This window comes from Mesitornis unicolor, unplaced genomic scaffold (genome assembly GCF_000695765.1).
Source record: "Mesitornis unicolor isolate BGI_N332 unplaced genomic scaffold, ASM69576v1 scaffold12264, whole genome shotgun sequence".
Taxonomy (NCBI): domain Eukaryota; kingdom Metazoa; phylum Chordata; class Aves; order Mesitornithiformes; family Mesitornithidae; genus Mesitornis; species Mesitornis unicolor.
In genome coordinates, this window is record NW_010178091.1 from 14,957 (window position 1) to 42,709 (window position 27,753).

General features: G+C 39.5%; 1 protein-coding gene across 1 annotated transcript; it reads right to left on the reverse strand.

Annotated features, from left to right (window-relative positions):
* Positions 1 to 223: 223 nt before the first annotated feature.
* MRPS5 (mitochondrial ribosomal protein S5) lies at positions 224 to 27,753 on the reverse strand. Its single transcript, XM_010182330.1, has 7 exons — positions 27,582 to 27,753; positions 16,830 to 16,946; positions 12,042 to 12,088; positions 10,881 to 10,938; positions 9,259 to 9,321; positions 1,877 to 2,013; positions 224 to 448 (listed from the first exon to the last, which is right to left on the reverse strand). Exons 1-7 carry the CDS (start codon positions 27,751 to 27,753, stop codon positions 224 to 226), a joined length of 819 nt encoding a protein of 272 aa, XP_010180632.1.

The window sequence follows — 27,753 nt, forward strand, 5'->3', positions numbered from 1 at the left end:
AGTCATGTTCACTGGCTGTTTCCATCTGAATGTCCCTACTCGAACAGCGGTCAGAAGAATTGTGGGAAAGCAAACAGTGTTACTGAATGGTAGCAATGGCAGCAGCAGTATGAATGGCATGGGAGAGCTACTGGTGCCCTACTCTGAAACTTAAGCCTAGACAACCCATCCATTTGGGCTGGGCTTTCCCAGTTGCATCTCTGAAACAGAGGGACTGAAGCTTTTAGCATGCTGCCCGTCTGACATTTACCCAGGGAGATTTCTTCATTCCTTGAGCTTCTTTCACATCGTTCCAGTCCAGCTTTGTGTCTGGAACCTCATCTTCAGGCTCGGGATCCTCACGGACAGGTCCCTCAGGCAGTGCCACAACGATGGGCAGAGGGCCCTGCTCCTCCCGAAACTCCACTACACATAGATTCTTCTGGTTCGCTAACTGCTGGTGAGTCTCCTGGGAGTCAGAAGGAGAAAAGACAATCAAAGCAATGATGCACAATGTTGGTTTACTTCAGGTCAAACTCTGCATGGCATTGGAGTAGGGAAAAAAAAGTAATTTACTAATAAATAGTTTAAACTGTGTAATTTAAATTACTCAGGCTTACCTCCAAGGGTTTCAAATGAGCTAATAATGCTGCATAAGCAGCAGACGGTAGATATACTAGCATTACAATGTCATCCTAGAGGAACTTGCTTCTGGAAAGTATCTGGACAGAAAAGGCTTATCCTGCTAATAAGGATGCACGTTGGCATGTTAATAATATGCAGTAACATTTTTATGACTTTATATGGATACAAATTTTGCTTCGACAACAGTAAAGTTTTCATTACTGCCCTGACTGGTAATATTAGCCAATACAATCATATGAATTCAACATTAGTTTCAACTATACCTCTTATTCACATGCAAGCTGTTTTCTTAACACTCAGAATTCACAGAATAAATGTCTATTGGGAAATTTTTCTCATTCAGGACAGTCAAGTACACATGTCTCAAAGCAATAATCTGTAAAACAGGCCTTTCCTCTGTTCTTCTATTCATCCTGTGGAAGACTTCTTGAAGACAATCCATTGACAATCTATGACAGGCTTCCTCAAGTCTGATTAACCTCTGACACTGATAAGCATCTGTAACTGTCTCATTAGGCAAAGAGGGTCATAACCCCCTCCCCTCCCAAGGCTAAACTGCGAAGGATTGGCTAGGATGGAGTGACAGATTTGACAACTATAGCTCTGCAGGGCTATATTGGGAATGTAAGCAGTTAAATCCTGTCAGCTACAAAGACTCTACCACCAAATGAGACAGCTAGGAATTTCCAAAGGCCTGACTCATCCTAAGGCTGGTGTTCGGAGGAAGTCAGATGAAATGCTGCTTGTTGGATCTTTCCACCAACTACAGACAGCTGGCTCACAGAGAGACATCCTCAATGTGAGCACTTCGCGTTTGATGAAATGATACCACCTCCGTGATTAATTTCAGAGATCTTAATTATACTAGTGGTAGAAGCAGCTGTGACATTCAGTCCTTAGGCAATGAAAACTTAGAATGCAGACAAACAAGCAGCAGCAGCCAAAGCTGGGCCACATCTTCCTCTGTCCATTTTTTCAAATGTCACCAAAAAGACTACAAATGAAAGCCCAGAAATTCAGATGTTTCCTGAAAGCACTTGGCTGTGGAAAAGACCGAGTTACATACAGCTGCTTCTGACTGGACAGCTTCACACAGCTGCTGAGGAATTATTCCGTGCCAATTTTGTTTGCTCTTTGGAAAACTACTTCGTTTTAAGCCTTGACTATAAGCTGTTTCACCACAAACTATTACAATATCAGTCCCGTTCTGTTCCCTGACCTAACGGATAGAACGACTGAGAATGCAATTTACCTGTTGTGTCAAGCCTTTAAAGAGAGCCCTGGTAATGTTAATCAAGTTTTTGGATCCAGAAACTTTGGCGTACATGTCTTTAATACCAATTAGTTTGCAGATGGTGATGATAGCTCGGTGGCAGCGAAGACCATACCCTGGGGGGGGAACGAAAAAAAAAGCATTATATGATTATTTGTAAGCATACAACTTAGCTAAGGAAAAGGAGAGAACTACAACTTATTCTTAGTTATTTTTGTTACCTAGCACGTTGGAACACATTACATTTTAAAAATGGCAAAACCATTCTGGGAAGACCATTCTGCCCAGTCTTTGTAGCCAAGCTAACATAAAGAACATGCTTTTTTTAATACTAAATATACTTTACTTAACATATTGCAAAACTAAATTAAAATGTCACCACCTAGAAACTCAAAACTATAAAAAATGCAACCTGAAAAACTGTTTAATACCACAGGTTTGGGTAGTATTCTTCAAAAATACCACTGGCAGCTTCGGAAGAACCTTTCACAATCATACCCCACCACCCTAGGAACATCCACTAAATTTCTCTCATCCAGCAGAAAATTAATACTGTAGTACTTCCCAAAACTAAAAATAATAATTAAAAAAATCAGCAGAGAAGCAAGGCAACAAGTTTATTGGCAAGGCAACAAGAGTATTAAAAAGAAGCCATTACAAGGGGAGAGGATCTAAATGTAACTGGATCCTGACCAATCACAGAATCATAGAATGGTTTGGGTTGGAAGGGACCTTTAAAGCTCATCCAGTCCGACTCCCCTGCAGTGAGCAGGGACATCTTCAGCTAAGTCAGGTTACTCAGAGCCCCATCAAGCCTGACCTTGAGGTCCCCTCATCTCCAGGGATGAGGCCTCCACCACCGCTCTGGGCAACCTGTGCCAGTGTTTCACCACCCTCATATTGAAGACCTTTTTCTTAATATCCAACCTAAATCTACCCTTTTCTAGTTTAACACCATTACCCCTCGTCCTATTACTACATGCCCTAGTGAACAGCTCTTCCTCAGATTTCTTATAGGCACCTTTAAGGTATTGGACAAAGACCATCTCTTCTAAAAAGCAATACCTACATAGCTTCAACACTGCTTCCTTTGCAACTTCAGGTGACCAACTGCTGAATGACAGCTTCAGTAACTCCTAATAATGGTAAATCTGACTTTAAAGTCCTGGTTCACATACATGATGGAAGGATCTAAACTGGTCTCCTGTGATGAAATTACTGCTCAAAACAACTGGTGTGCCCAGGCACTGTTGTCCCTTGGGCTTCCTTCCAGAAGGACCCTGCAGGAGAAGCAATGTCAATGTCTCTCATTTCCAGGGAGACGATTACAGTGCCTTCCCAAAGCCTAGGACAGAGCTGCTGGGGAAAAGGGTGAGTGGCCACGGGCACTCCTGTCTCTTGCTGCTCAGAGGTCTTTGGGCAGCCAAATAAAACCTACCACTTTCTCATTTTATTCAGTGTTTGGTAAGTAAAGCTTTGAGCAGTCAAAGTGAGACTGAAGCTGCCTGCAAATTGAGGGAGGCATCGTTACACCCACTTGTGCCAAATTCACGCTTTGCACTTGATCTCCAAAATGTGAGCCTGTTACTTGTCTCCTCACTCAGCAACAGCAACTCACCAGCTTCACAGTCTATGTAAAATACAGCAGCCACCAGCCATGGGTTATGTTTTTCCCCTTTAGGTTACAAAAGCTACCAGATCAAGATGCACTTTCAAGAGAGTAAAAGTGCAGATTATCAAGGTACTGTGCAGAGACATAATTTCCTTTATCCTGGTCCAGCAACTGACGTGAATTACACTGTTATTACATTAGTAGTTCAACATGAAGGACAGAGAATGGAAATAAAGCAGGTAACACACTCCTCGGAGCAAAAACTACATTGGAATAACAGCAGATTACTCTCTGTATTTCTAGAAAAAGCAATTATTTTAATCAAGTATAAAGAATAAGTGAGTGTTGCGGCACTCATTTGCTTTCAACTTACTGTTCAAAGCAATAACATCATCAAAACAAGTCTGTGTCTGTGGAAACCACAGGCCAAATTACAAAAGCCTGTAACTCTAACAACTTGAAATTTGTAGGTGAGTGGTGACGAGAGACAAACATATTTCAAAATCCACAAACAGAACAGAGGATTGCATGTGATTTGCATGCATCTCCATCACAGAGTGTAACATTAGCTCCAACGCATAATTATAGTACATTACTATTAATTGCAAATGGTTTCTTAGACTTGCCAGATTTTAATGAAGGAGTTATTTTTTGAAGAGTCTGTTTTGCTCTCTTGTTCCCCAGAAAGATTTGTTTCATGTAGCCTAGCTCTATTAATCTTCAAAAATTGGTTTGTGATAGTTCTAATCTATTTTACTTAAAAACTGAAAAGCCAGGTTATCGATTAGCCCACTCTGTGGGACAGTCTTGTTGCTGAATAAATGAGAAAAAAAAAATCTATTCCAGTGCTGCAAGTTTTATTGTGCCAAGATGTCCCTTTTTCTTTAAACCTATAATTGGAAAAGAAACTATAACCATCCAAAGCCATTTGTTCTGCCATTTGAGAAAATAGTTTCCTATGCCACAAGACAAGTTTTAGACACAATTACATGTGAATGACCTCTGAAAGGCTGTTTGTCAAAGTTTCATTTTCAGAGACTTAAAGCATTTAATTTCTGGTGATTTTACTGTTGCTTTTGTCCCATCTTATCTCAATCAAGTCTCTGCAGATTGTTAACACATGAAACTCAGAAGCTGGCAAACTACTCCATCTGTCACTGAGCAAATTTTATTCCAAACATAAAAGCAAAGGATTCCAGCTGCAAACTCCAGCTGTGGAGAAAAAGTTGTGCTCACACATTTTTAACCTGTCTGTGGCACTCACCCTGTCTTGCTGTGCTTACATTCAATGGGATATCTTAGGGATATGGTTTAGGGGGTAGACAGGAGCGGTTGGACGTGATGATCTCGGAGGTCTTTTCCAACCGAGCGATTCTGTGATTCTGTGATTCTGTGTGAATGATGCCTACATAAGGGAACAGGGCCACTTGAATTTAACCAACTTTCTCACACTGAAAAAGATTCAAAGGTACTCAAAAGAAGTATTTAAAGTGTATTCTTCCTGTAAATTAACACAATCTGTTATAGGCAATCTACATTATATTTTCTGAGTAGCCACCAACAAGAGTTTGCAAACAGAACATCCACTTTAAATCCACACTAAGAGACTACCCCAAGATAAGTTTACATTCAGATGTTCACATTACATTACTTTTTAAACTTAGATTTTCACTTGTCTAGTATGTAATCCTGACTATACGATGGGGTTTTTCTCCACTTTGCAGGGATTATGAATAAATTCAAGAAAGGAACATTTAAGTATAACAGTGATTTTACCTTTTCTACTAAAATATTAGGTTTTGTTGCAATCATTTGTTGGGATAGCTGTCTGAGTCCTATGTACACAACTGGAAATAAACTGCCAGCTGTAATTCTGCAAAGTGAGAGGCTTCAGCATACATAACCATACAGCTGTAATGCTGCAGTGAGCTGAAAACCAGAAACTGACTCAGCAGATGAATGCCAAGTGAAGTTTTTATTTTCTACCTCAGCTTTTATAGCTACAGAGAAGGACTCCACTATGCAGCCAATCAGATGTTTACATACTACAGCACACTTTCCCATCCATCATTTCCCATACTTTATGGCCAGGTGTTCCAAGACCGAGATATCCTGCCACACACCACGCATACCTTTCAACCAGTGTTCTGGTCTAGATAACCCAGGCACACAGTGCTTTGTGTAGTTTTGAACTCCCATTTTTAGGCTGGTCCAAGGTCCTATTATACTTAATAGTCAACATAGTTTAATCTTTTAAAAATTGCCTTTGGATAAATCCCAGCTGCTATTTGTTCTCTTAATAATATTCTCATGGGAATCCCAGCTTCTGCAGTGCCTTGGTTTGCAGCCTGTTGATGTTTGTCTGCATCATGCCATCAGCAAACAGAAGGAATCTTCTATACTTCAAGTGAAGACAGCCTATGTATGCCATGGTCTAATGTGAAAACTATGAAAACCCAATTTCTTACACCTATTAATTACAGCTACAGAGTATCAGTGCTGGGCTTCACAGCCATGTAAGTGTATTTGACAAACTGTTCTGCATTTCCCCTTATTAATTCACATTAGGAACTAATTTACACTATCTAGAGATGTATCAATGTGGCTAGCACAGTAATCTCATGACTACTTTAATTGTAAAATCAAGTCAGAGATGAGGATTAAGAGCTGTCCACACTCCGAAAGGCAGCATATTCTGCAGCACAGATAAGCAACATCCCTGGTAGTTTCCAGCCAGCCTGCATGTACTAGAAACTGGAGGGATCTGGAGTGGTGGTGACTGACATGAAGTCCAGAGCCTGTCTCAAGTTCAATCTTCTTCTGTAGTATCTCCACAAGTCATTTAATTGTTCTAAAATTACAGCCAGCTCCCACTGCTGCTATGAACACTTCCCTTAGAGTGTAACACAAAAGCCTGTCAAGAACTAAGGTAACATCAGGCCTTACCTATACCATCCCTAAAAACTCCATTCTGCATAGACATATAATGTTACAGCTCGTTGTCAGGTCACAAGCACATAATGATGTCTATCTCTCTCTTTCTCACACACACACACATACAATTCCCCTACAAAGTTTTGCACAGTGATCTATCATTACTTAATAAGGCCATTGATGACTGCCGTCCAGAGCACATAGGACATAAGCACAATTTTTTCCTTAGACAATACCAAACCTGTTTCAGGAAATGCATAATCTATTTCCACCAGTTATAAAACAGGGAAAATATTAATTGGAGAAGTGTTTCTGGGGTTTTGGAGGGTACTTTCATATATGTGGATGTGCTATCTAACTGAAAAGCTAACAAGATACTCAGACAAGGCAAAGCACTGGCCAAAACTGGCAGCAAGAAGCTACCAAGGCTAAGGTGCTATTGTGACAGAACTGGACTTGTCTTCTGACACAGTTCGGCATGATACTCTCACAAACAAACTAGGGAAATAATAACCAGACAAAATCACCATTAAAGTGTCTCCCCATTAACAGCAGTCTGCTGTCAAGACAAGAGCATTTTCCAGATAGGATCCTGTTGTAGATTTGTTATGGCTTTAATATCTGCAAGTATCTTCATTAACAACTTGGATGGGAGAACAGAGACTGTAAAAATAGGTTGAGGATATCATCTTGGCTGCAAGCACAGTGGAGGTTAACAGAAGTCAATGCAGGTCTGACAAACTGGAGACAGAATTTAAAACCAACACACTGAAATTCAACACAGAGGTGGAGTGCTTTGCTGACAAATCAAAAGCACAAGTACAAAACAGAGGAGACTGGCTAAACAGCAACACAAGAAGGATCTGGGGATTATAATGGACCATAAAAAAGATCAACATAATTATTCTGGTGCAGCACATTTGAAGCCTAGAATGAAATACACCCTATAGATGTATTGCCAAGCATCATAAACATCATCAATCAATGATGCTCCTATGTGGTAAATGTTGCTCAATGGTGTTAACAGCTTTAAGAGGCCTAGACCCCACCTGCAGTGTGGACACAGGCAGAGTCCAGTAGAATAGCAAGTGCAACCTCTGGGGAAGGTGAAGAATGGAGGTGAGCGACTTTTGGCACCAAGAGGAGGGCTTCAGCTCCACCTAAAGGTGTGCCACTATGAAACAGGTTCACTGCCCTCAAGGCTGAGGAGGAGCCTGATGTGCTTTCAAGCAAAGCATCTGGACCAACTGACCTTGAACGATGCGAGAGTACTGGGAGCAAGCAGTGATTAATAGCAATGGGCAACTCCCTGCTGTGGGGAAGAGATACTCATCTCCTGACCTGACCTGTCATCTAGAGAAGTTTGCTGCTTGCTAAGGGCCTGGACCCCAGATGTTGTGGAGAGATTTCTGAAACCTGTCCCACTCTTTATTACTGCTTCCTCTTCTTCCATGAGGGCGCCAATGGTACTGCCAGGAGCAAGCTGGAGAGTATGAAAAGCAACTACAGAGCTCTGGGGGCAACAGTCAGGGGCATGGGGGCCCAGGCAGCGCTCTCCTCAACCCTGCCGAGAAAGAGAAAGTACATAAGAAGAAAAGCACGGATAATGCAGGTCAACAACTGGTTGTGGAGGTGGTGTCAGCAAGAGGGTTTTGGGCTCCTACAACAAAGGGACCTTGTTAGAGGATCAGTGTGTGCTTGGGAGAGATGGAATCTACCTTGCTAAGTGGGACAAATCTTTGCCAGTAGGATGGCTGACCTGGTGAGGACAGCTTTAAACTAGGAATGGCAGCGGAGGGACAGAGATAGCAGCAGCCCTGGGCACCAGTGGCTGGGCTTCAGTGGCTGGGCAGGTTTGTGGGCTGAAGCGGCTGGAGAAGACAACTACACATCTAACATCACTTAACAGTAACTTTGTGGAAGAACAGACCTCTGAGCTGAGGGCTACCAGGCATGGACTCGCTACTACTCACATTTAACTGACATGAGCCTGAAGCAGCATTTGCCTGTACTACAACTGGGATCAAAGTGAAGAACAGCTTGCTACTGTGTAATAAGGAGATGGTCTTTGTGCTGGTACAGTGCACAACAAGAAGACAGGGTGGATAATCCCTCTATTTTCCACACTGGGAGCTCTTAATTTTAGGGAAAACAAAACACTAATGGTCTCAAGGAAGTAGCAGGCTGGATGCTGTCCTGGCTCCAGTTTATGACCACAGGTAGTCCGAGGCAGCTGAGGGAGGATAGCTGCCCATGGTAGCCCACTACGTGTTTAGGAGGGACAGGCACACAGATGTGGCTTGCACCCTGATTCCCATTTGAACCACTCCCACAACTGTATATTAAACTACCTCTGAATCTTGTCTTGAAAACAGCGATTAAAAAAATCACTGAAAAATAATGGAAAGAGCCTATCATTTTTCCAAAGTATGCATGGGGCATATGGTAGAAAGAAAAACCTGCAGGGTTCTTCTAAAGGCCTTTCCCTTCAACATCTAAGCTATCAGATTAGACTTCTTCACATCTAGGTAATTCAGAGCAGAAGGAACTACACTTAGGAAGCATGAAAGAAAACTAGGAAGAGAGCTCCCACCAGTGTGAGAGGGTCAAATCCCAATTTTCAATAACAAAGCCATGTCATCATCAGTAGTAGGTACTTTAAATGAAAAATAATTTATCATCTTCAACATTTAAAACATAATAGACTAGCACCAAATGATCTGTTTCGGAAGTAAACAGACATTGCACAAATATAACAAATAAATACCAGTCAGTAATTAATAAAGCTTCAAAATTTCCACATAGCTTTAATTACCTTTGTTTTGCTTCTTCATGCGGATGTTTGTGGTTTTAAATCTCACTGCAATGTCATGGTAAACTGGAAGGGAGAAAAAAAAAGACATTACAGCTAAATTATTCCTTCTTGAAAAGCTTTAGCTCTGCACATTTAAGGAGTACTTTTCTTTTTCAGAACTGAGAATGGGAAATTGGTTTTACTCTCCTGTAAGGTCTTTAAAGAGAAGGGTTAATTTAGGTAAATTTCTGGAATAGATTAGGAATGTTTACACATCTGTGAATACCACCTTACTATTGTATACAATACCAAGCTTGTATTCACTTGAAAAATGTGAAGTGTCTGTATGCCTCCAATGATCCTTGTTTAGCTGTGAAGTGAGCTCACATGATACATTTAACCGTCTTCCTCATACTCAGATTTTTCTAGTAGTTCAACTCTTAACCTAAGATTTCCCCATAGGCTTCAGCATTCTTGGATTTTTCATGCAGAATATTTACCATTCCAGTCCTCCTGCTTCTCTCTGCTGTTCAAGAGGAACCCCAAACTCATATCCTCTGGTGAGTAGCTGTTACATACATCTGAATCAGTGGCTCAGTCTCTGCATGGTATATTCTAGCACTGCAGTCAAGATGGCTCAAAGAGTACCTCTATGTGAAGCAGAATGGAAAGCACGGTGGAAACACCACAACTTTTAATCATATCCCCAGTCTGTTAGTATGAAATAATAATGCTCAAGGAATAGACTCATAATAACTGCAGGTTTGTATTTGTAAGCTGAATTTTTATTATACTGAATATTTTATCTACACAATGACTTGGTTAAATATTCATACACCCTGTAAGGTACTATCTTTGAAAATTTTTCTGAAAGATAACTGAATGTCTGGTATACTGGTACCACATTTGACATCAGAGAGGACTTGTATGGTGTTAAGTTGAATTAACAGAAAGCTACCATGAAACATCAGCCTGACATCTCCAGCCAATGTTCTCACCAGCTGCTGGGCTTTGTCAGCATACAAGGACTGAGTCAACAGGGAATCATCTCTCACATACAAAGGGGAAAAGCACAGAGGAGGTCACTGTAGAGAAGAGATACCCAGGAAGTATCTGACTTCTTTAACTCAAACTGTGCCAGCAGAGGTCTAATCTTACTACTACCCTCTCATCTCCCCCTCATTTTTAAAGAGCCTTAAATACTATGCATTAAGTATCCAAATTTTAAAAAGGGCAAAGGCAAGGGACTAGAAGGGAGATAAATCTCTCAATATTTTAATGAAAACATCTTGTATTATGTAATTTTAACTTTTCTTCATGGACCTTCCTACAACTGTTGATACAAACCTGAGTGAAAGTAAAGAGTAAACTACATGTTCATTCCAAGTAATGATGATTTTACACGGAGTCTGACAGAAGATGTACTCTGACATTACCACTGTCTAGCTAAAACAGTCTGGAGCCAAGATTTCATACCATGCTAAAGAAACAAAATAATGCATAAAGAATAATAATACAATGCATCAGATCTGAAAGGTTTGTTAACATCTTTCTATGCTTTGTAACTAGTTGCAACCAGTTCTTGTTAGTATATTCAGTACTTACTGAAAGTCAAAGAATGAGTCTAAAAAAATCATACTTACTTGTGTGATTCTGATATAGCTCGATAAAATGTAAGCAGCGTATTGCTTTATTCTTTGCCTAGAGAATAAAAACAGAAAACATTTTTTCTTGAATTTTTCTGCAAAGTATTTGAAATTTACCATTGTTCAGTTAACTAGACAATGAAAAAGCAAGCAAGAAAACTTAGGAAAACAGGTTTGCCACATCTAAACCATCCACTTTCTGGAAATGAAAATGTTCTCTTTAAAGAAGTGCTTTCTCCTAACAGAATAAATATTTAAAAGATTTCTGAATATAGTAACACCCTTATCAAACTTTGTGTATTGCTACATTGCTACTTTGATAGCTTAGTTGAGTATTACAACACAAACTAGATTAATGTAGATGAACAAGTAACATTTTGGTCTAAAGGAGCTTTAATAAAGTCATTGTGTGTGTGGAAGAGAAAAATTTCTACATACTAACTATGTAAGCAGATTGTATACTATATAGATGCTGGAAACAGGTGAGCAAGGGGGATAGGTACACATTATAGATAAAGGAGTAGAAAGAAAATAAAGAGTGCATTAACAGAATTTCATTGCAGGGCAACCTCATTATATGTGTTCAAAGAACAGCAACGAAGCTGGAGAAAGATCTAGACAAGAAGACTTCTGAGGAGCAGCTGAGAAAACTGGGATTGATTATTCTGGAGAAAAGGAGGCTGAGGGGAGACCTTACCACTCTCCACAACTACTTGAAACGAGGTTGTAGAGAGGTGGGTGTGAGTCTCTTCTCCCAAGTAACAGAATGATAACAAATGAGAGAAAACAGCCTCAAGTTGCACCAGGGCAGGTTAGATTGGATACTAAGGAAAATTTCTTCACTGAAAGGGTTATCAAGCATTAGAACAGGCTGCCCAGGGAAGTGCTAGATTCACCATCCCTGGAGCTATTTAAAAGATGGGTAGATGAGATGGTTTAGTATTGGAGTTGGCAGTGTTAGGTTAACAGTAGGACTCAATGATCTTAAAGGTCTTTTCCAACCTAAATGGTTCTATGATTATTTGTATCAAGACAAATAGATCATGTACATGAATTTACTTCCTTGCACAGAATACAAACATACAGATTAATTAAAAAAAAAGTAGGCATGAATTAGTTGTGCTTGTCATCAAGCAGCAAATAATTCAATCAACATACTTTCCGTAAAGCATTCATCCTGTCACTTGCTTTCCCCAGTGCAAAACCTGCAAGACAGAAAAGAGTCATTTTATTACTGAGAAATACATGAGGCAGGACATTCATTAAGAAAAGGGAAAAAACACAACTTCACAATCACATTTAGTACCTGTTATTTCCACTGCATTGCAGAGATCATACTCAGAAAATGGTCCAGAGAAAACCATAGAAACCATAGAAAGTAACAGTTTAAGAGTTACGAATACCTAACAATTTGAGACCAATTGTCTGTTGTCAAATGAAAACAAAGAAGGCTTAAGTTATTTCTTTTATGTATTTGTCCAGATTTGTTTTAAACAATTGAATAGTTGTGACTGCTTCAGACAAAAAAAGGGTCAAGTCTTCTGCTTAAAAATAAGGGAAGGAAGGAAGGAAAAGGAAGCTGATGCAGATATATCAACTAGGTCTGCACAAAGAGTAGTTCCAAGACCCTAGAAACAAAGGAGACTGGGTTTCTATTGGCAAAATAGAGAACATGAAAATGAGTTTTAACAGAATAGCACATTTACAAAAAACACATACCTGTAGAACAGAGAAAAACAGACTGGTTTACAAACTGCTACCTGATTCTTTCTGAACCCTCAGACCTACTCCTATTTGCCAGTTGAACTGTGGTAGTGATGAAGACATTTCAAATCAGTCTCAAGAGTATTTGCAGTCTGCTCAGAGCATGGCATCAACTAACTGTCTGGAATGAATAAGAGGATATGACAACTGTTTTTACAAACTCTGTAGTCCAACACGTCAAGGTAGATTGAATTAAAATCTTTTAACTAGAAGTCAGCAGATCTAGCTTTTTTCGGTCCTTCAATGATTCTGTTGTGTCAGCTGGGGCTGTGGGTTACCTGTATCCAAAAGTCTAATCCAAAAATCAATGGGATTCAACTCAACTGTCGAACACTGACTCACTAATTTCATGCAGACATACAGGAGAAATGGGCTGGAAGAGATCTAGGAAAGAAATACCATCCTGACTGCAAGCCTTATGAGGAGCGGCTGAGGGAACTAGGAGAAGAGAAGGCTGAGGGGAGACCTCATCACCACCTACAACTACCTAAAGGGAGGTTGTAGAGAGGTGGGTGCTGGTCTCTTCTCCCAGGTGATGGAGGATAGAACAAGGGGAAACGGCACCAAGCTGTGCCAAGGGAGGTTCAGGTTAGAGATAAGGAGGAAGTTCTTTACTGAGAGGGTCGTCAGAAGCTGGAACAGGCTGCCCAGGGAGGTGGTGGAGTCACCATCCCTGGATGTATTTAAAGAGCGAGTAGACGATGTACTTAGGGATATGGTTTAGGGGGTAGACAGGAGCGGTTGGACGTGATGATCTCAGAGGTCTTTTCCAACCGAACGATTCTGTGATTCTGTGACTGTTGTGGAGCTACAAGCAAAGAGGATATGACTGCAAGGCTGCTGTGGAAGCAGCAGTCAAGGGTAGTGTCTGCTATCAGCTACCTCTTGAGACAGCTTTCCCTGTGCGTGCACCATGCACCCAGAGGTCTCTGTCACATTCTAACTCCTGCACAAGAAAATGCAAGGAAACTGTGCTATTTTTTATAACACACTCAGAGAGCACAATAGCAGTGTATTAATGCTGGGAAGTCACACAATAGATTAGAAAATGCCAGAAATGAGGTCACAATTTCAATTCAACCATTCAGCACATATGGATTAAAGTTCTTCTGCTGAAGAACCGCACCTTCCTCTCTACATAAATATTCCTCCGCTCTAAACTGCAATTAAAATTCAGCTTGAGGAACACATCTGGACTTGAAGCTTTCACATAAATGAAGTTCTGCAAAACCGTAGTTGACTGGAAATACAGTTGTCTTATTAAAGCTCCTACACACATCCCATGATCAGAGATATCTATTCAGCTCATAATAAAAGGAGACTATTTACATCCAAAAGGTGGATGCTCTGCATATATATATTGAAAGTAGGATTTTCTTTACTAGAGTCATGAGCAACGCAAATGCAATTTCCTGTACTCTGTCACCAATACAATGCCATGTTCTGACCTCCTGACAGAGGTAGGAATCCTTTATTATTTGGATTATATTATTTGGATTATTTACTTCACAGCTGTTCACTTTCTATTTTTTTAGATCATTCTTCTTTTAATTCTGCACAGTTGTCTTATCTCTAAGTCCATCTGAGGTCTAACAGGAATTCTAATGTACATTGGTTTGTGTCCACAAGACAATGCATGAAAACTATGTCATTATGGGGAAAAACTTAGTATATTCAAGGGTGCTTCTTAAATAAAACCTATGCTGCAACAAAAAAATAGTCTTTAACTACTGGTATTTGAAAACTGAGCGAAAGATAAACACTATTTCTTCAATAACAGAACTGGAAACCTGCAAGAAACTCATTGCTGTACAGGGTGACTGCACAGTTCCTTCATGGATGCCTTTACAATTAAGTGGCATTAGCGTTCTCTTTTATAATTCTGTCTCAGAATCTGATGCATCCCAAAAGCTGGCTACCAAAAGCAAAGCACATACTGTCAAATGAATGATGCCAAATAATTTTGTAACTAACAAAGTGAAACAGAGTATCCTTAAGAGAAATTATACTTTCCTGGGAATATCTGCTAGCCTTTACATATTTTTAAAAAGACAGAGACAGTTTTGTGGGTTTTGGTTTTGGGGTTTTTAAAAATTATTTTTAAGTATTATACATTCAGTAATAACCAATATATCAAGACCTGGCGATACCATTGCACTAAATGGTATCTAATGTACTAATATGTGCTTGTCAGCCTTGTCTGGACTTGTCTGTTTTCTTTTGGTTCGCTGATTGTTGGTTTTGTTTAAATGGGACCTGCTCATTTAGAAAATCTGCAACACTAACATAGAAACTACTTCAGCCTTCTCCACATTGAGCTTCTTATCAACAGCAACAATTGATTCAAGAAGAATTTTTCTTACTGTCTTTTATTTGCATACAACCCTGCAAAAAGCTGCACTAGAGTGAATTCTTTTCTCCTCATTTTGTAAAGACCAATTTTCACCAACTCAGAGAGCCTCTGGTCAAGACTGCTGAACACTTCACTTGAAGAAAGAGTCGTCCTTACATATTGCAGCATTTTCCAAACTTCTGGGGAGAGGAACATGGCACAAGATGCCAGGTATCAGTCACCTATGTCTTTGCTGTGGGTGATCTTACTAACATATGAAGCACTACCATGATATCAGCTGGGATCCAGGGCTAGTTAACCCCGTGAGATGCTGCACTGAGATGGTTTGATTGCTTCTAGAGATAGCTTGGTCACCGCTACCCTCCAGGCCTAACTGTGCTTAGAGTTCTGTTACAAGAAAAATCACAACTAAACAATGCTTCTGTCCAGTATTTTTTCTCTGGTCTTTACTGAGAAATAAAGGAAAAAGGTCTCTTTTCAAAGCTCATATTAGAAGATCCTTCATAATCTTACATTTCTTTTGATTTGTCATATTTACGTTATGCCATAGACAGAATTTCTAAGGGTAGTTCAAGTTGCTTGCTGAAGAGACCATTACAAAGAATCATAATGGAGAAAGTCTACAAATGGGTCAAGCCGCAGACCACTGAAGTTACTATGAGACTGGACTCAAAGGGCCCTGAGTATTCTATTTTCCATAAAAGTGTAAGTACAGTATTTGTAGGAAACCCATAAAGAGGATTTTTTTTTTTTAAATGATTGACTTCAATAAAATAAGAAGGCTTCCTAAAGAGGCTGAATCAGAAGGGAAATTTAGGGTCTTCCGATTTGACAGATTGATTACAAATTTATGAATCAAGATGCTAGCTGAGACTACCAGTAAACAAGCCCTTTTTAACTGAAAGCAGTAATAGTTCCAAGGGACTCTCCTGAGACTTAGGGAGAAGAAAAAAAAAATCAGCCAAGTTTATTCTAATTCTACCTACAAATTACAGTAGCTAGACTATAACCCCGGAAAATGCACAGCCAGTCATGCTGCCCTTTGCTGCAAAGTGGTCACCACTGTTGGAGCAAACGAAAATAAAACCCCAAGAACCCCAACAACAAGAAAGTGGTTTTCAAAGCCAGAAGGACAAATCCATATCCACCGACTCCTACTTTCTTACGACTCTATCTGTTCTGCTGACCATGGAAGCCCAGACTCCTTCTAGTCCAGCACCAGCACCTCTGCAGAGCACACTCAGCTGAGGGATCTTCCACCACCAGTGCAAGGAGGCACATTTTGCGGGTGCCTGATTTTTTTATTTGACTTGAGAGCAAACAAGTACCCTCTGCAGTGAGGTGCCTAAGGCTAGGTGAAACAAATGCAGATATGCATGGCTCAATAGTTTCAGGCTTTGATTTTTGTTTTTTTAAACATCAAAAGTACCTACAGTAAAAAGAAAGTGTGTACAGGAAAGCATAGATGATCCCTTCCTTCAGTAGGATCTACCAGTGGTTAGTTATATCACTCCAGAATTAAATTTAAAGAAAAGTTTTTACCACTGGATAATACATGCTCCAAATCTAATCACATATTACTACTTTTCCCAATTTCTTCTTTTATATAAAATGAATACATACATAAGTAGATTACAAAAAAGCTTACTTTTATAGATGAAGCTAAGAATTCTTACAGGTATTTCAATATTGCCCAGTGGACAAAATGGTAAACTTTCTTTCTTTCCTTTTTTTCCCCTAAAGTATAAAAAGTCCTTTTAAATCACGTCTTCTGAAGGTCTATTACAATGATTAAATTGGCATCTTTTACATACAGTAAACACACATACCTGCAGCACCTTTACCATTTCCAATAGCCACTAAGGCACGTATTGATCTTTTTCTGCCTTCCTTTGCCTTCATACAAAACACGTTTTTCACCTGAAGAACAGAAAGCCACAAAAGATCTTATTATGGCACAGTTCAAGTGTATTTTTTTTTTAAAGAGAGTAAAGTCTACCAAAAATTAAGTAGAGGTCTGTGGTGAAACCTTACAATGTATATTGTCTTTTCCTGCAGGGGGACACTGGCTTCAAGGCATTAAATACATAAAGGCTGCTAAAAACCTATATGCAGACACAGAAGAAGCTACCTCAGTACATTTTCCTTAAAATATCTCCTCTGTTGTGTTTAGCTGCAAAACAGATAATGCTCTAATGCTGCTAGCTGCTTCTGTGATTTCAATCATGATGAAAGAATATGGAAAAAATTTGAAAGTGACATTAATAGCTCACTGACCCCCTCACATTTTAACATATTTTAGAAGCATTCTCAGGAATTGCTCAAGGCATGTTGTTGCTTTACACAGGCTAAAACTGAGATTTAAATCTACTTGCAGGCTGTAGAAGACACTCTCATTACTGAGATGACAGCTGCTAAAAAGAAGACTTCATTTAAGAGAGAGGAAAAAGAAAACAGTATTTCATCCCTGGAACTAGAAATATTTACAGAAACTCTGCAAGAAATTCCAGCAGAGATGCAAGAAAGCTATTTAGTTTGGAGTGGGGGGAATACAACAACAACTGGGGAGACAGGTGGCCTTATGGTTAGTATTCTGGAAATCTAAATTGGCTTCTGCTGCTGCTACAGATTATAGGCAGGTCACTGCTTTATATTCTCCCACCTTAAATGGTCTAATATATCTTCTGAGATCCCTTGACCATCCAGATCCTGTTCTAGTTTCCTTGGTTTTGTTTATATATTAAAATATATGTTTACTTAAATAGACACATTTTTACATATAGTTTATATATGGTATGTAATATATATATTATTTATATTTTAGATATAGTTTAATATATAGTACATACAAAAACATACAACCATATAAAATAATATATTGGATATTGCTTGACTGTGTTAACGACTGCGTTAATATCTGTGTCTCAGAATTACCAGTCAGAAGATACAATTTACTTCCTGGCTCATTTCCCTCTTCCTCTCAAATGCATTAGGGTCTACTTTCTTGAAGCCTCAATATGATTTCCATAAATTACAATAACAGTTAAATTAAACATGCATTGTTAATACATGAATTAAGCAGTGCTCCTCCTTCTCCCTATACGTAATACTTCAGTGTAGCTTTATACATCTGAAAGTAGATTATCATCAAATACTTGGTCATGCCTTAAACATTCTTACTGAAATTAATTAAAAAAAAAACCAAAACCAAAAACCCCAAAAATTCTACTGACATCATTAGGTATAGATTAGGAACAAGTGCTTCTGAAAAATTCCACCTTGCTTTCATTACAATAAAGATGCTCTTAAATTCAAGGTGCATATATATCCTACAGAGCACTTCAAAGAAGTATCAGCTTTGCTAATTGCTTATTCCAAGCTATTTTCCTTTCTGCAATCTTACTGCTTACAAAAACAAGCTAAAAAACCAAGCCCCCTAAGACGAAAGTGCCCATGGAATTAGGCTATCAACAAAAAAACCCCAAAATAATGATGAAAGAAAGGAGAATAAAGTAGAGTGATCTCTCCAGCAGCATCAAGAGCATACTATTTTTGCTTTGTGCATACTTTTGTGTCTCATTGCCAATCTGAATAAGTACTTGTAAAAAAAAAAAAAAAAAAGGAAATAAAAAGTTGGCATGCATATTGTCAAAAATTAGGGATGTGACATCCAAACATTATTCTTCTCTGTTTCCAGAAGGCGGCAGCAAAGACCCATGCAATGAGCTGCTCCAGCAGCTTTCCTAAAACTGCACTTGTCAGCTGTTTCTGAGCAGCTCTGAAGGAAAACGTGTTCAGCCACCCACCACAATCAGTGCTATTGCATCTCTCCCGAAACGCTATGAAGGCCTTCCAAGCTTGATAATGTGCACAGGCAGCCACGACTGCAGGAACAACAGCGTCCTCAGATCCTTCCACCACAGCCCCGTCCCTCCATACACCAAAGCAAGCAGTGCTCTTCTGGAGTGCGCTCAGCAAGGCCTCCCTTCCCTCTTGGAAATAAAGCATACAGCTGAAAGCCTGTCATTAAACTGCGCTGGAACTAATTAATACACAATGAACAACGCGCACTTTTAAAACGGCATGACCTCTGAAAAGTGACTGAAACGAAGACGCAATTACTCCTATTTACTAGATTGCCACTCAAGGTAGATTTAAAGCCAATTTTTAAAATCTGCACATAGATGCATGTTCAACCTTCATCACCCTAAATTGATTGTCTCCCTGTATACATTATTCAGTGGTGATAATGCAAATTCAGCTTTCTTTGGAGAGCTGAGGGAAAACAGCATCTCTCAAATACAAAATGAAACCACCTCAAACATTTCTTGAGAAAAAACAGCAAGGAACAGTTTCAAAGGTGGAGTTGAAAGTGTGGAAATAAAGCTACAGTCAGAGACAGGCTGCTAAAGGTTACTGTGAATTCAAGTACTTACCTGTTGTTGCAGTCTGTTAGAAAAAGGTAAAAACCCAACACTTTCCTAGAGGTTTTGTTCTTGTGCAAGCAGAAGGCAAAATCACGGCAAACCAACGGCAAACCAATTGCCTTTGGAAAGTCCTCCTTTCTAGAAACCATATTCTATTCATGATTTTTAGGAACCTGTCATCTCTAGGCCACACTCTTGACACCGCTATTCTTTTGGTGCTGTTATGCGTCTGCACAGGCTGATCTCCTCATGGCGTAAGGTTCACTGGTCCCAATACTTCTCTAAGGTACAAGGTGAGACAAGTTAAAATGAGAGCAGGGTGCACTGCTGAAAGAAAAGCACTTCCAGGCAAGTGAGCCTAGAGAGGCCCAGGGGCATAGCTAAAAGCCTTGGGAAGTCAGTTACACAAAATAATTGTGTAATAAACTTGTAAACAAAAATCAAGCCCATGTTAGCTACATCATGTCTGGATCAGCCTCCTCTTCTCTGTGAAAAGCACCAAGGGCAGAGCAGTTTTGTACCAGTGACAGAACATCTCCCAGTTGTAACTTAAACCTACTGTACCGTACCTAGAAATCAAAAATTGCACAAGCTAGCTGGAGGGCAGAACTAGTATTGCTGATGAGTGACAAAGGTGTCATATGGTTTCCCTAAAAGCGTGCAGTGGCACACTTGCTCTACTGACACAGCATTTGTCTAAGTGTGGCTTCATGCTACAGCTCACATCTAGTACAGATCCTTCAGATTAACCCCACAATAATGCATGCTCAAAGCCACACGACATCTGAAATGGCTTTGTTTCCCTTTCAAAGGATGAGCTATTACCATGCCAAAGTATAATTCACTTAAAAGCTTCTGAATGTTCCAAATGCCAACTGTGTCATCCATGCAGGCTGAAAGGTAAAAGATTTAATTTTGTAATCAGCAGAACCAGTTGAAGGTAACATCCCTAAACTCTACTTTAAAGGCAAATTAAAACTATTGAGAACTCCAAGAATATCAGAAATAAACTCTACTGCATAGCTCTGACCTCTCGTTCTTTCCTGTGACAGGTTGCTTCAGGTGCTATCTTGAAAACTGTCAGAAATTTTCATTCAGTCTAAAAACACTGTCAGTATCATCCAGGGAACAGAAAACTTTCCTGTAGTTCTAAAAGCAAAACTTAGAGCTCCAATACCCCAAAAGTACTTTTGAGCCAACATCTCATTTGAAGTAAATTATTACACAGAGTGTATCCTGTGTAGCGTATAATTTTTCAGTCAAGGATGTCAAACAATGGATCTCAGACACTGTAATTTCATGCAGCATCTCCTTTTCACAAGCCTTTTTTATTGCACCTTTTGCAAAAACAATAGCTAGAAAACAATTTCCAATTACTTATAAAAAGAAACAAAGGTTTTAGACTGCATACTAAAGAATAGTCTTTTTGTCACAAGTAGCAAGCTTATCAAGATTAATTCTGTGGTCTTAAAACAAGCATGTACAAGTAGTTTTTTGCTACTTTGTGGAAAATTGAAACTATGGCCTTATATTCTATTAATCCTCTCTTGCACCTACACAACTTATTTTTGTTTAGGAGATGCAGAACAAGTAACTACAGAGTGAATTACAACTTTCTTCTCCTTTCATATTCCCTACAGATAACTCTCTACAGCTGCATACACTTTTGTGGCAATACATTCAGAAATACTTAAGACAAGTTCCTTCGTATCATTTGACCCAACAAACCTTTCTTTTCCCGACTTTACCCCTGCTTTCCACATGCCAACATAAAGCTACTGTTCCTAAGGCAAGTCAATTCTCTATGCTTGGTAAAGAAATCCTAGTGATTCCTAGTGTCACCATTCCTGAACAGTCCAAGAGCAGAATGAGACTCCACATAACCAACCTTCTCTACTGCCTCACCGATATTTCCAAGGGCTGGATTCAGAGGATTAAATAAGTACATGTGACACTCAACTGCAAGAACATAAACTTTGAAATGCCTTTTCCAGCTAGGAATAGTGACTGTTTACTCCTGCTCAGATTTTGGCTAATACGCTCATGCTAAGGCCTGATGTATGCTAGGAGCTGCTTCATTAGGTTGAATTGAGGGCAACATGTAGGCAAACATGATAGTCTGGAAGGGCTAAAGATCATTATGCAGCCACTGCAACCTGCAGCTTATTGTCCCCTGCAGCCATCATTCCTGCATACTGATTGTCTGGCAGCTTCTTCAGAATCCACTAACTCATGGCAACAGTACAGACCAAACTTCCAAGCTGGATGGTACAAATACATCAGCTTACTCAAAAGATTCTGAAGGAGATCCAACAGCAGCCTGACTGCTGAGGCTTTCATGCTTCCCAGTGTGATACAAGGGATACCCGCACCATGACAGAGGAGGAAGGATGAGCTTATTGTTGGTTTGGCAACTATTTTCCTCACAGATGTGCAAGTTACAAGTTGTGAATCATGAACTAGAGAACTTTTGAGTTAGAAACCTCATTAATTAAGTGATAAACTAGTGAATTCACATGTTAGACCTAGTCAGTACAAAGGGGATTGAGTGCTTGTTTGATGTGTTTGTTTCCCTTCCTAGCAAGCTCATAAAATTAAGTGTAATTTACAGAGTATGTTGCCCTGTAAATTTGAGTGATCCAAACTGGCTGTGACAAGCACATCTAACAGCACTTTGCACATGGGCAGCACAACCCAGATGCAACTTTTGCAGTCAGAAAACTGTGTTTTTCCCCAGTTGCTCTCTTCAGCCTTGCTTCTCCAAAATACCATACAACAGCTGAGGTAAATGCAGCATCCAAACAGGTCTCAGATGATCAAAACAAGCATGCTTGAATCCAGTTCAATGTCTGAAGAAAACAGTGGAAGAACAAGCAAACGACCAAACTCACTTGACAGAAACCACCAGCCTTAGGAAATTACAGGTTTTGCATGAAGTCTTGGCACATGAGGACTTGGATATGAACTGCCACTAATATGATACAACTCTGTGAAGCATACACAATCTCAAGTTAATTCAACTAAGAATTAAGTTTCTAAAGAATACTACTGGAGGTAACATCCAAAAAAAGAGATTTAGGTGAGAGCCTAGAATCTGGCTTCATTTACTGCAGACTGCCTTGATTGTAAGACAAAAGTATTTCTTCTCAGAGGCTTTCTGTAGAGTTCATCACTAACTCAATTCCTGCAAAAATACACTCCATATACTTTTCAGAATATCCACTCAATTATCCACTCAATTATCCACTCAATGCAATTTACTTTGATTCTATTTAAGGAAGAACCAGTTAGCTATATTTACTGTGCATGTGTTAAAAAAAGGATCTCTCTTGTCTGCTCTTCTTCCCTCCCTTCCACACTCTCAGAAAGTAAAAATCAACCAAACAAAACCTACACAAATGCCCAAAAGAAAAAGGTCCACATACAGTTTTACCTACAACATCAGAAAGAATGAGAGACAACCCTGAACTAAAATAGCAACATAAAATGATTTTGTATTTCAAGGACCAAAAAAAAGAGAATACCAACATCCCAGTAGCCAGCTCATGACATATGAAGCTCTGTATATAAACCAAAGTACCACTATCTCCAGAGAGCACTTTAATGACAGTATCAGTGTCTTTCTGTTGCTGCCTTTTGCACCATTTCTCTGTACAAATTGAGTGTATTGCCTGGCCTGAACTTCTCTAGCAAGTCTACACCTTTCTGTAATTTAACACTCAAACATAAACCACTGTTTTGTTTAAGGACACCAGTCCCATACCCTAACCATCTGGCTGAAAAAGGGAACTACTCTGACACTGGAAAGCTTGCACTGACGCCGTTACAATGGGGCCCTGCTTGCACAAAATTCTTCAAGTAAAGTTGTATTTATTAGAAACATGTAACTAAAACAAAGAAGAAATGATGTAATGGTAAATGATCAATAGGCAGAGTTTTCACAACTGGCAGAGAGCAACTTCAGTGTTGGACAAAAAAACCTGAGATCTGTCTCTTGCAAAGGGTGTTATTTATAACTTTATCTTCACCCTTAGAAAGCTCCCCTTCATGAAAGATTGAAAGGGCCACTAACCTCGTGCAATGGCCTTTCAGGCCTTACTGATTACCAGGTCTCACTTTCTGGTTCTGATTGCACTACAAGGCAAATATGATCATAACACAGGATATCATGCAGGCTACTTTTTTTACTATGCCACTATGTTGATTTTGGAGAAAAATAGAAGAAAAATTCATTTGTGGACGGATGGTACATGAAATGAAGCCTTCCAGCTAAAATAAGAATGGCATGCGTCCACCACAACTGTAAATTTTAACTACCGCTATTATTATATTATGTTAAACAACAGTAAATGCTACCACCAGTTCTACTCACAGAAATTCTTCTTATGCATAATATATGAGCAGAACAGGAAATGTGCCTTCAGGTTGGCAAGGAAAGAAAGAAACAGGTAGCACAAGTCACCTAACACTAAGGAACGTGATAGTCTATAGGAAAGCCAGAAATAAAACCAATATGCAGGGCCTGCTGCTGTCCTTTAACACTCACTGAAGCTTGATTTTTCTCTGTGACAACTTTAGCTCTAGTTTACATGAAAATCTGACCTTGTCTGTACTCTATTCTACAGGCAGGGAAAAAACAAGTTAGTTTTTCTGTTTCCACATTTTAAGAAAATACTTTAAGAAACGATTTTTCTCCTTTAGCAAAGGAGCACAGCCTTTTGGCTGTAGCATAATCACAACAGAAATGGACTTTTGTATCTTTGTTTATAAGACAGTCCTTTAAAAACGGCATTCAGTTTCTTGCTGCAAAGCACAATTTTGCAGAAAACATTATTTTAATCTCCTGTACTGCTGTGAAGATAATGATAATGGAAAAGACATACAGAAATAACATCACGTATGCCATCTGTTTAAAATAAGAATGCTAAAAAATATCTGTTTATTTCAAAACTTGTACTTATCAGAAAATTACAGGACTCAATTATGTTGGGCTCACTGTTGGCTTTGAATAAAGAAGTTTTTGCTGTTGCTGCTGCTATTTTTCTGTGAAAAATACTTCCCTAAGTTCACATCTGTAGCAACCTCATGTAACAGTAGAGTCACAGCCTGCTTCTAAAAGCTTTTTTATTATTCAGGTATAATAAAGTAGTGAAACGTTTCTATAGCACATGGAACCACTGCATAGCAACTTATTTTGTTGTTTACTCTAATGAATTTGACTATAAATACTTATGCCAGCACAGAATGGTCTACTTTAGTGAATACCTACTGTAGTATTCAAAGAGTCAGTCAGTTGTGACAGTAATACAACAATAGCCACTTCTCTTCAACGTGCCCTTTTAATTAACTGAAAGCACAGCCAACTGAAAGAGTCATTAAGAAAAAAAAATCACTTATTTTGTGAGTGGTGCCCATGCAACTCAATTATTACACCTGGCCTTCCAACACAGACACAGCTAAAGGCTAAGTGGTCTTTGCTGCATCAGAGTCAAAGCCCAGAATGTCCAATTCACACCAAAACCTCATTTACTTGAATGAGCTTTAGCAAATTGCGTGGGTTTCCAAAACCCATCACAAATATCTACTGTGTGCAGAGCTACTCCTGATCTAAGAGTGAAAAAAAAAAGAGAAGGCTTTTATGATTCTTCAGCATATCAAATGAAGCCGCAAACATGTGGTTTTAAACCTGAGAACAATAGATTAATTTTGCATGTTAAAATAAGAATGTATTAAAAGTGTATGGTATAATTCAGGACATCTTTTATTGTCAAGGGATTGGTTCACTTTTTCCTGCCTCTAAAAGGCAGATGTTTGGCCATGCTCCAAGAAAAATGGAGGCAGACATAAGGTCTGGCAAGAAAAATCAATGTTTGGCATTTATGGCTTCCTTAGAGATATGTAGAGCAGAAGAAAGTTGTCGTCTCAGAGAGATTAAAATCTGAATACGAGATATTACTATGACCACAACGCAAAATCTTGAGACATAATAACTGTTTTCAAGTGCATCCTACTAATTAAGAACTTGTTATTGCTTGCTGGTTTTGTCAAAGGATTTGAAAAGGATTTCCACGAAGGAAAACCAGCTGTTCCAACAGTAATAAGACAGCACATGGTAGTGGAGAGACAGTGCGATCCCTTCCAAAAAGGGCATCACTAGAAAACTTTGGTAGCGGAACGCAAGATTATATGTTGTGAGTGAAACTACACAGAAATTCAAACACAGATACCTTGGAACAAGTACCTTATCTGGACACTGGTACAGCATAATACTGGCTAAAAATATATGCAATGTTACACAGACCTGTTTCATAAGTGAAACTGTAGCAATGACAATAGTTAAGTTATGAACAGTCATCTCTACCTATTTAAAATCATGTAACGACTCAATAGACACTTTATTTAGTGATAAAGGGATGTCAATATTCAAATTAAGCAAACAGACCTGATACACATCTATCACAGAATGTGCATTGACTCAGGTTAATACCTGGGCTCTCAGATCATGGTTAGAAGTGAGAGAAATCTTTTTCAAAGCAGCAGCAAGACTAGTACAGTTTATTCAATAATGTAGTTAATACTAAAATAAAATAATAAATTCTTGATTGCAAATTAATATTCTTATTATAATCCTGAAAGGAACATAACTCAAATAAGCAATTGCATCTATAGAAAAGTAAGGAACATGAGAATGTTCTAAAGTTGCAAGTTTACACAATTGGTTATAGCCAACATGGGTTCACAAGGGGAAAGTCCTGTTTGACTAAATTTCCTATTATGACAAGTCATCTAGTTGACCAAGAGAAGCCAGCAGAAGTGGCGGTTTTGGATTTTAGCAAAGATTTTGAGAGACAACATCAAGGCTGCATACAACCTAGGCATGTCCATAATACCATGGGTGAACAATTGGCTGACGGGTCGGGCTCAAAGAGTTATAGCAAATGGAGTTACATCAGGCTGGTGGCCAATCACTACTGGGGTTCTCTAGAGTTCAATTTTAGGGCCAGTGCTCTTTTATGTTTTTGTAAATGAACTGGATGCAAGAGTCAAATGTACAGTAAGTAAGTTTGACAATACTAAATTTGGAGAAGCTGTGGGCTCTCTTGAGTGAGGGTGGAGAGGCCTTACAGAGAGATCTCGATAGACTGGAGAGCCGGGCAATCACCAACCATGTGACATTTAACAATATTAATTGCCAGATTCTCCACCTGGGACAGGGTAATCCTGGCTATACATATAAATTTGGGAGTGGGAGGGGTTGGAGAGAAGCCTCACAGAAACAGATCTGGAAGTTTGGATTGGTGGCAAGCTGAATGAGTCAACAGTGTGCCCTGACAGCCAAATGGGCCAACCGTGTCCTGGGGTGTACCAAGCACAGCACAGCTAGCTGGTTGAGGGAGGTGATCATCCCACTCTACACTGCACTCGTGTGGCCCCACCTTGAGTACTGTGTGCAGTTTTGCGCACCTCAATATAAGAAGGACATCAAACTATTACAGTGTGTCCAGAGGAGGGTGAGCAAGATGGTGCAAGGCCTTGAGGGCAAGACTTACAAGGACTGGCTGAGGTCACTGTGTTTGTTCAGCTTGGAGAAAGCTGAAAAGTGACCTCATTGCAGTCTACGACCTCCTTAAGTGGGGGAATGGAGAGGGAGGTGCTGATCTCCTCTTTCTGGCAAACAGTGACAGGACACAAGGAAATTGTGTGAATCTGCATCACGGGAAGCTCTGATTGGACATCAGTAAAAGGTTCTTCAGTGAGAGGGTGCTGGTGCTCGGTCACTGGAACTGGCTCCCCACAGAAGTGGTCAAGGCACCAAGCCTTTCGGAGTTCAAGGAGTGTCTGGATGATGCTTAGTTGTATGATTTAGCTTTATGTAGTCTTGTGAGAAACAGGAAGTTGGGCTTGATGATCCTTATGAGATCCTTCCAACTCAAGATACTCTATGATTATATGATTCTAATTACTTTACACACAAAAATACTAGATTGATTCGAAGTATTTGTGTAGCAAGGTTTAATTTAATTTATCAAAGCACAATCCAAATTTTGACAAGTCCTTAGGAATTAATTTGGTCTGTGAGAGTTCACTGGCAGTTACTGGAGGCTCAGATTCCTTCACTCTGGGTGCTCAGTTATACAAAGGAAGTCACCTCACCGTAGCTGTTTACAGAACGGCAACGCTCTCTCACCACCACCTTTGCAGGATGCTCCACAAGGATGCCTTCCTCCACCCTGCGGCTGACCTGGAGAGTCATAGGCAGAGTTTCCTGCTTTGTGGGGCTCCACAGGCTGGTGAAGTGAGTTTCAGGGCACAAGGAGCTGAGCAT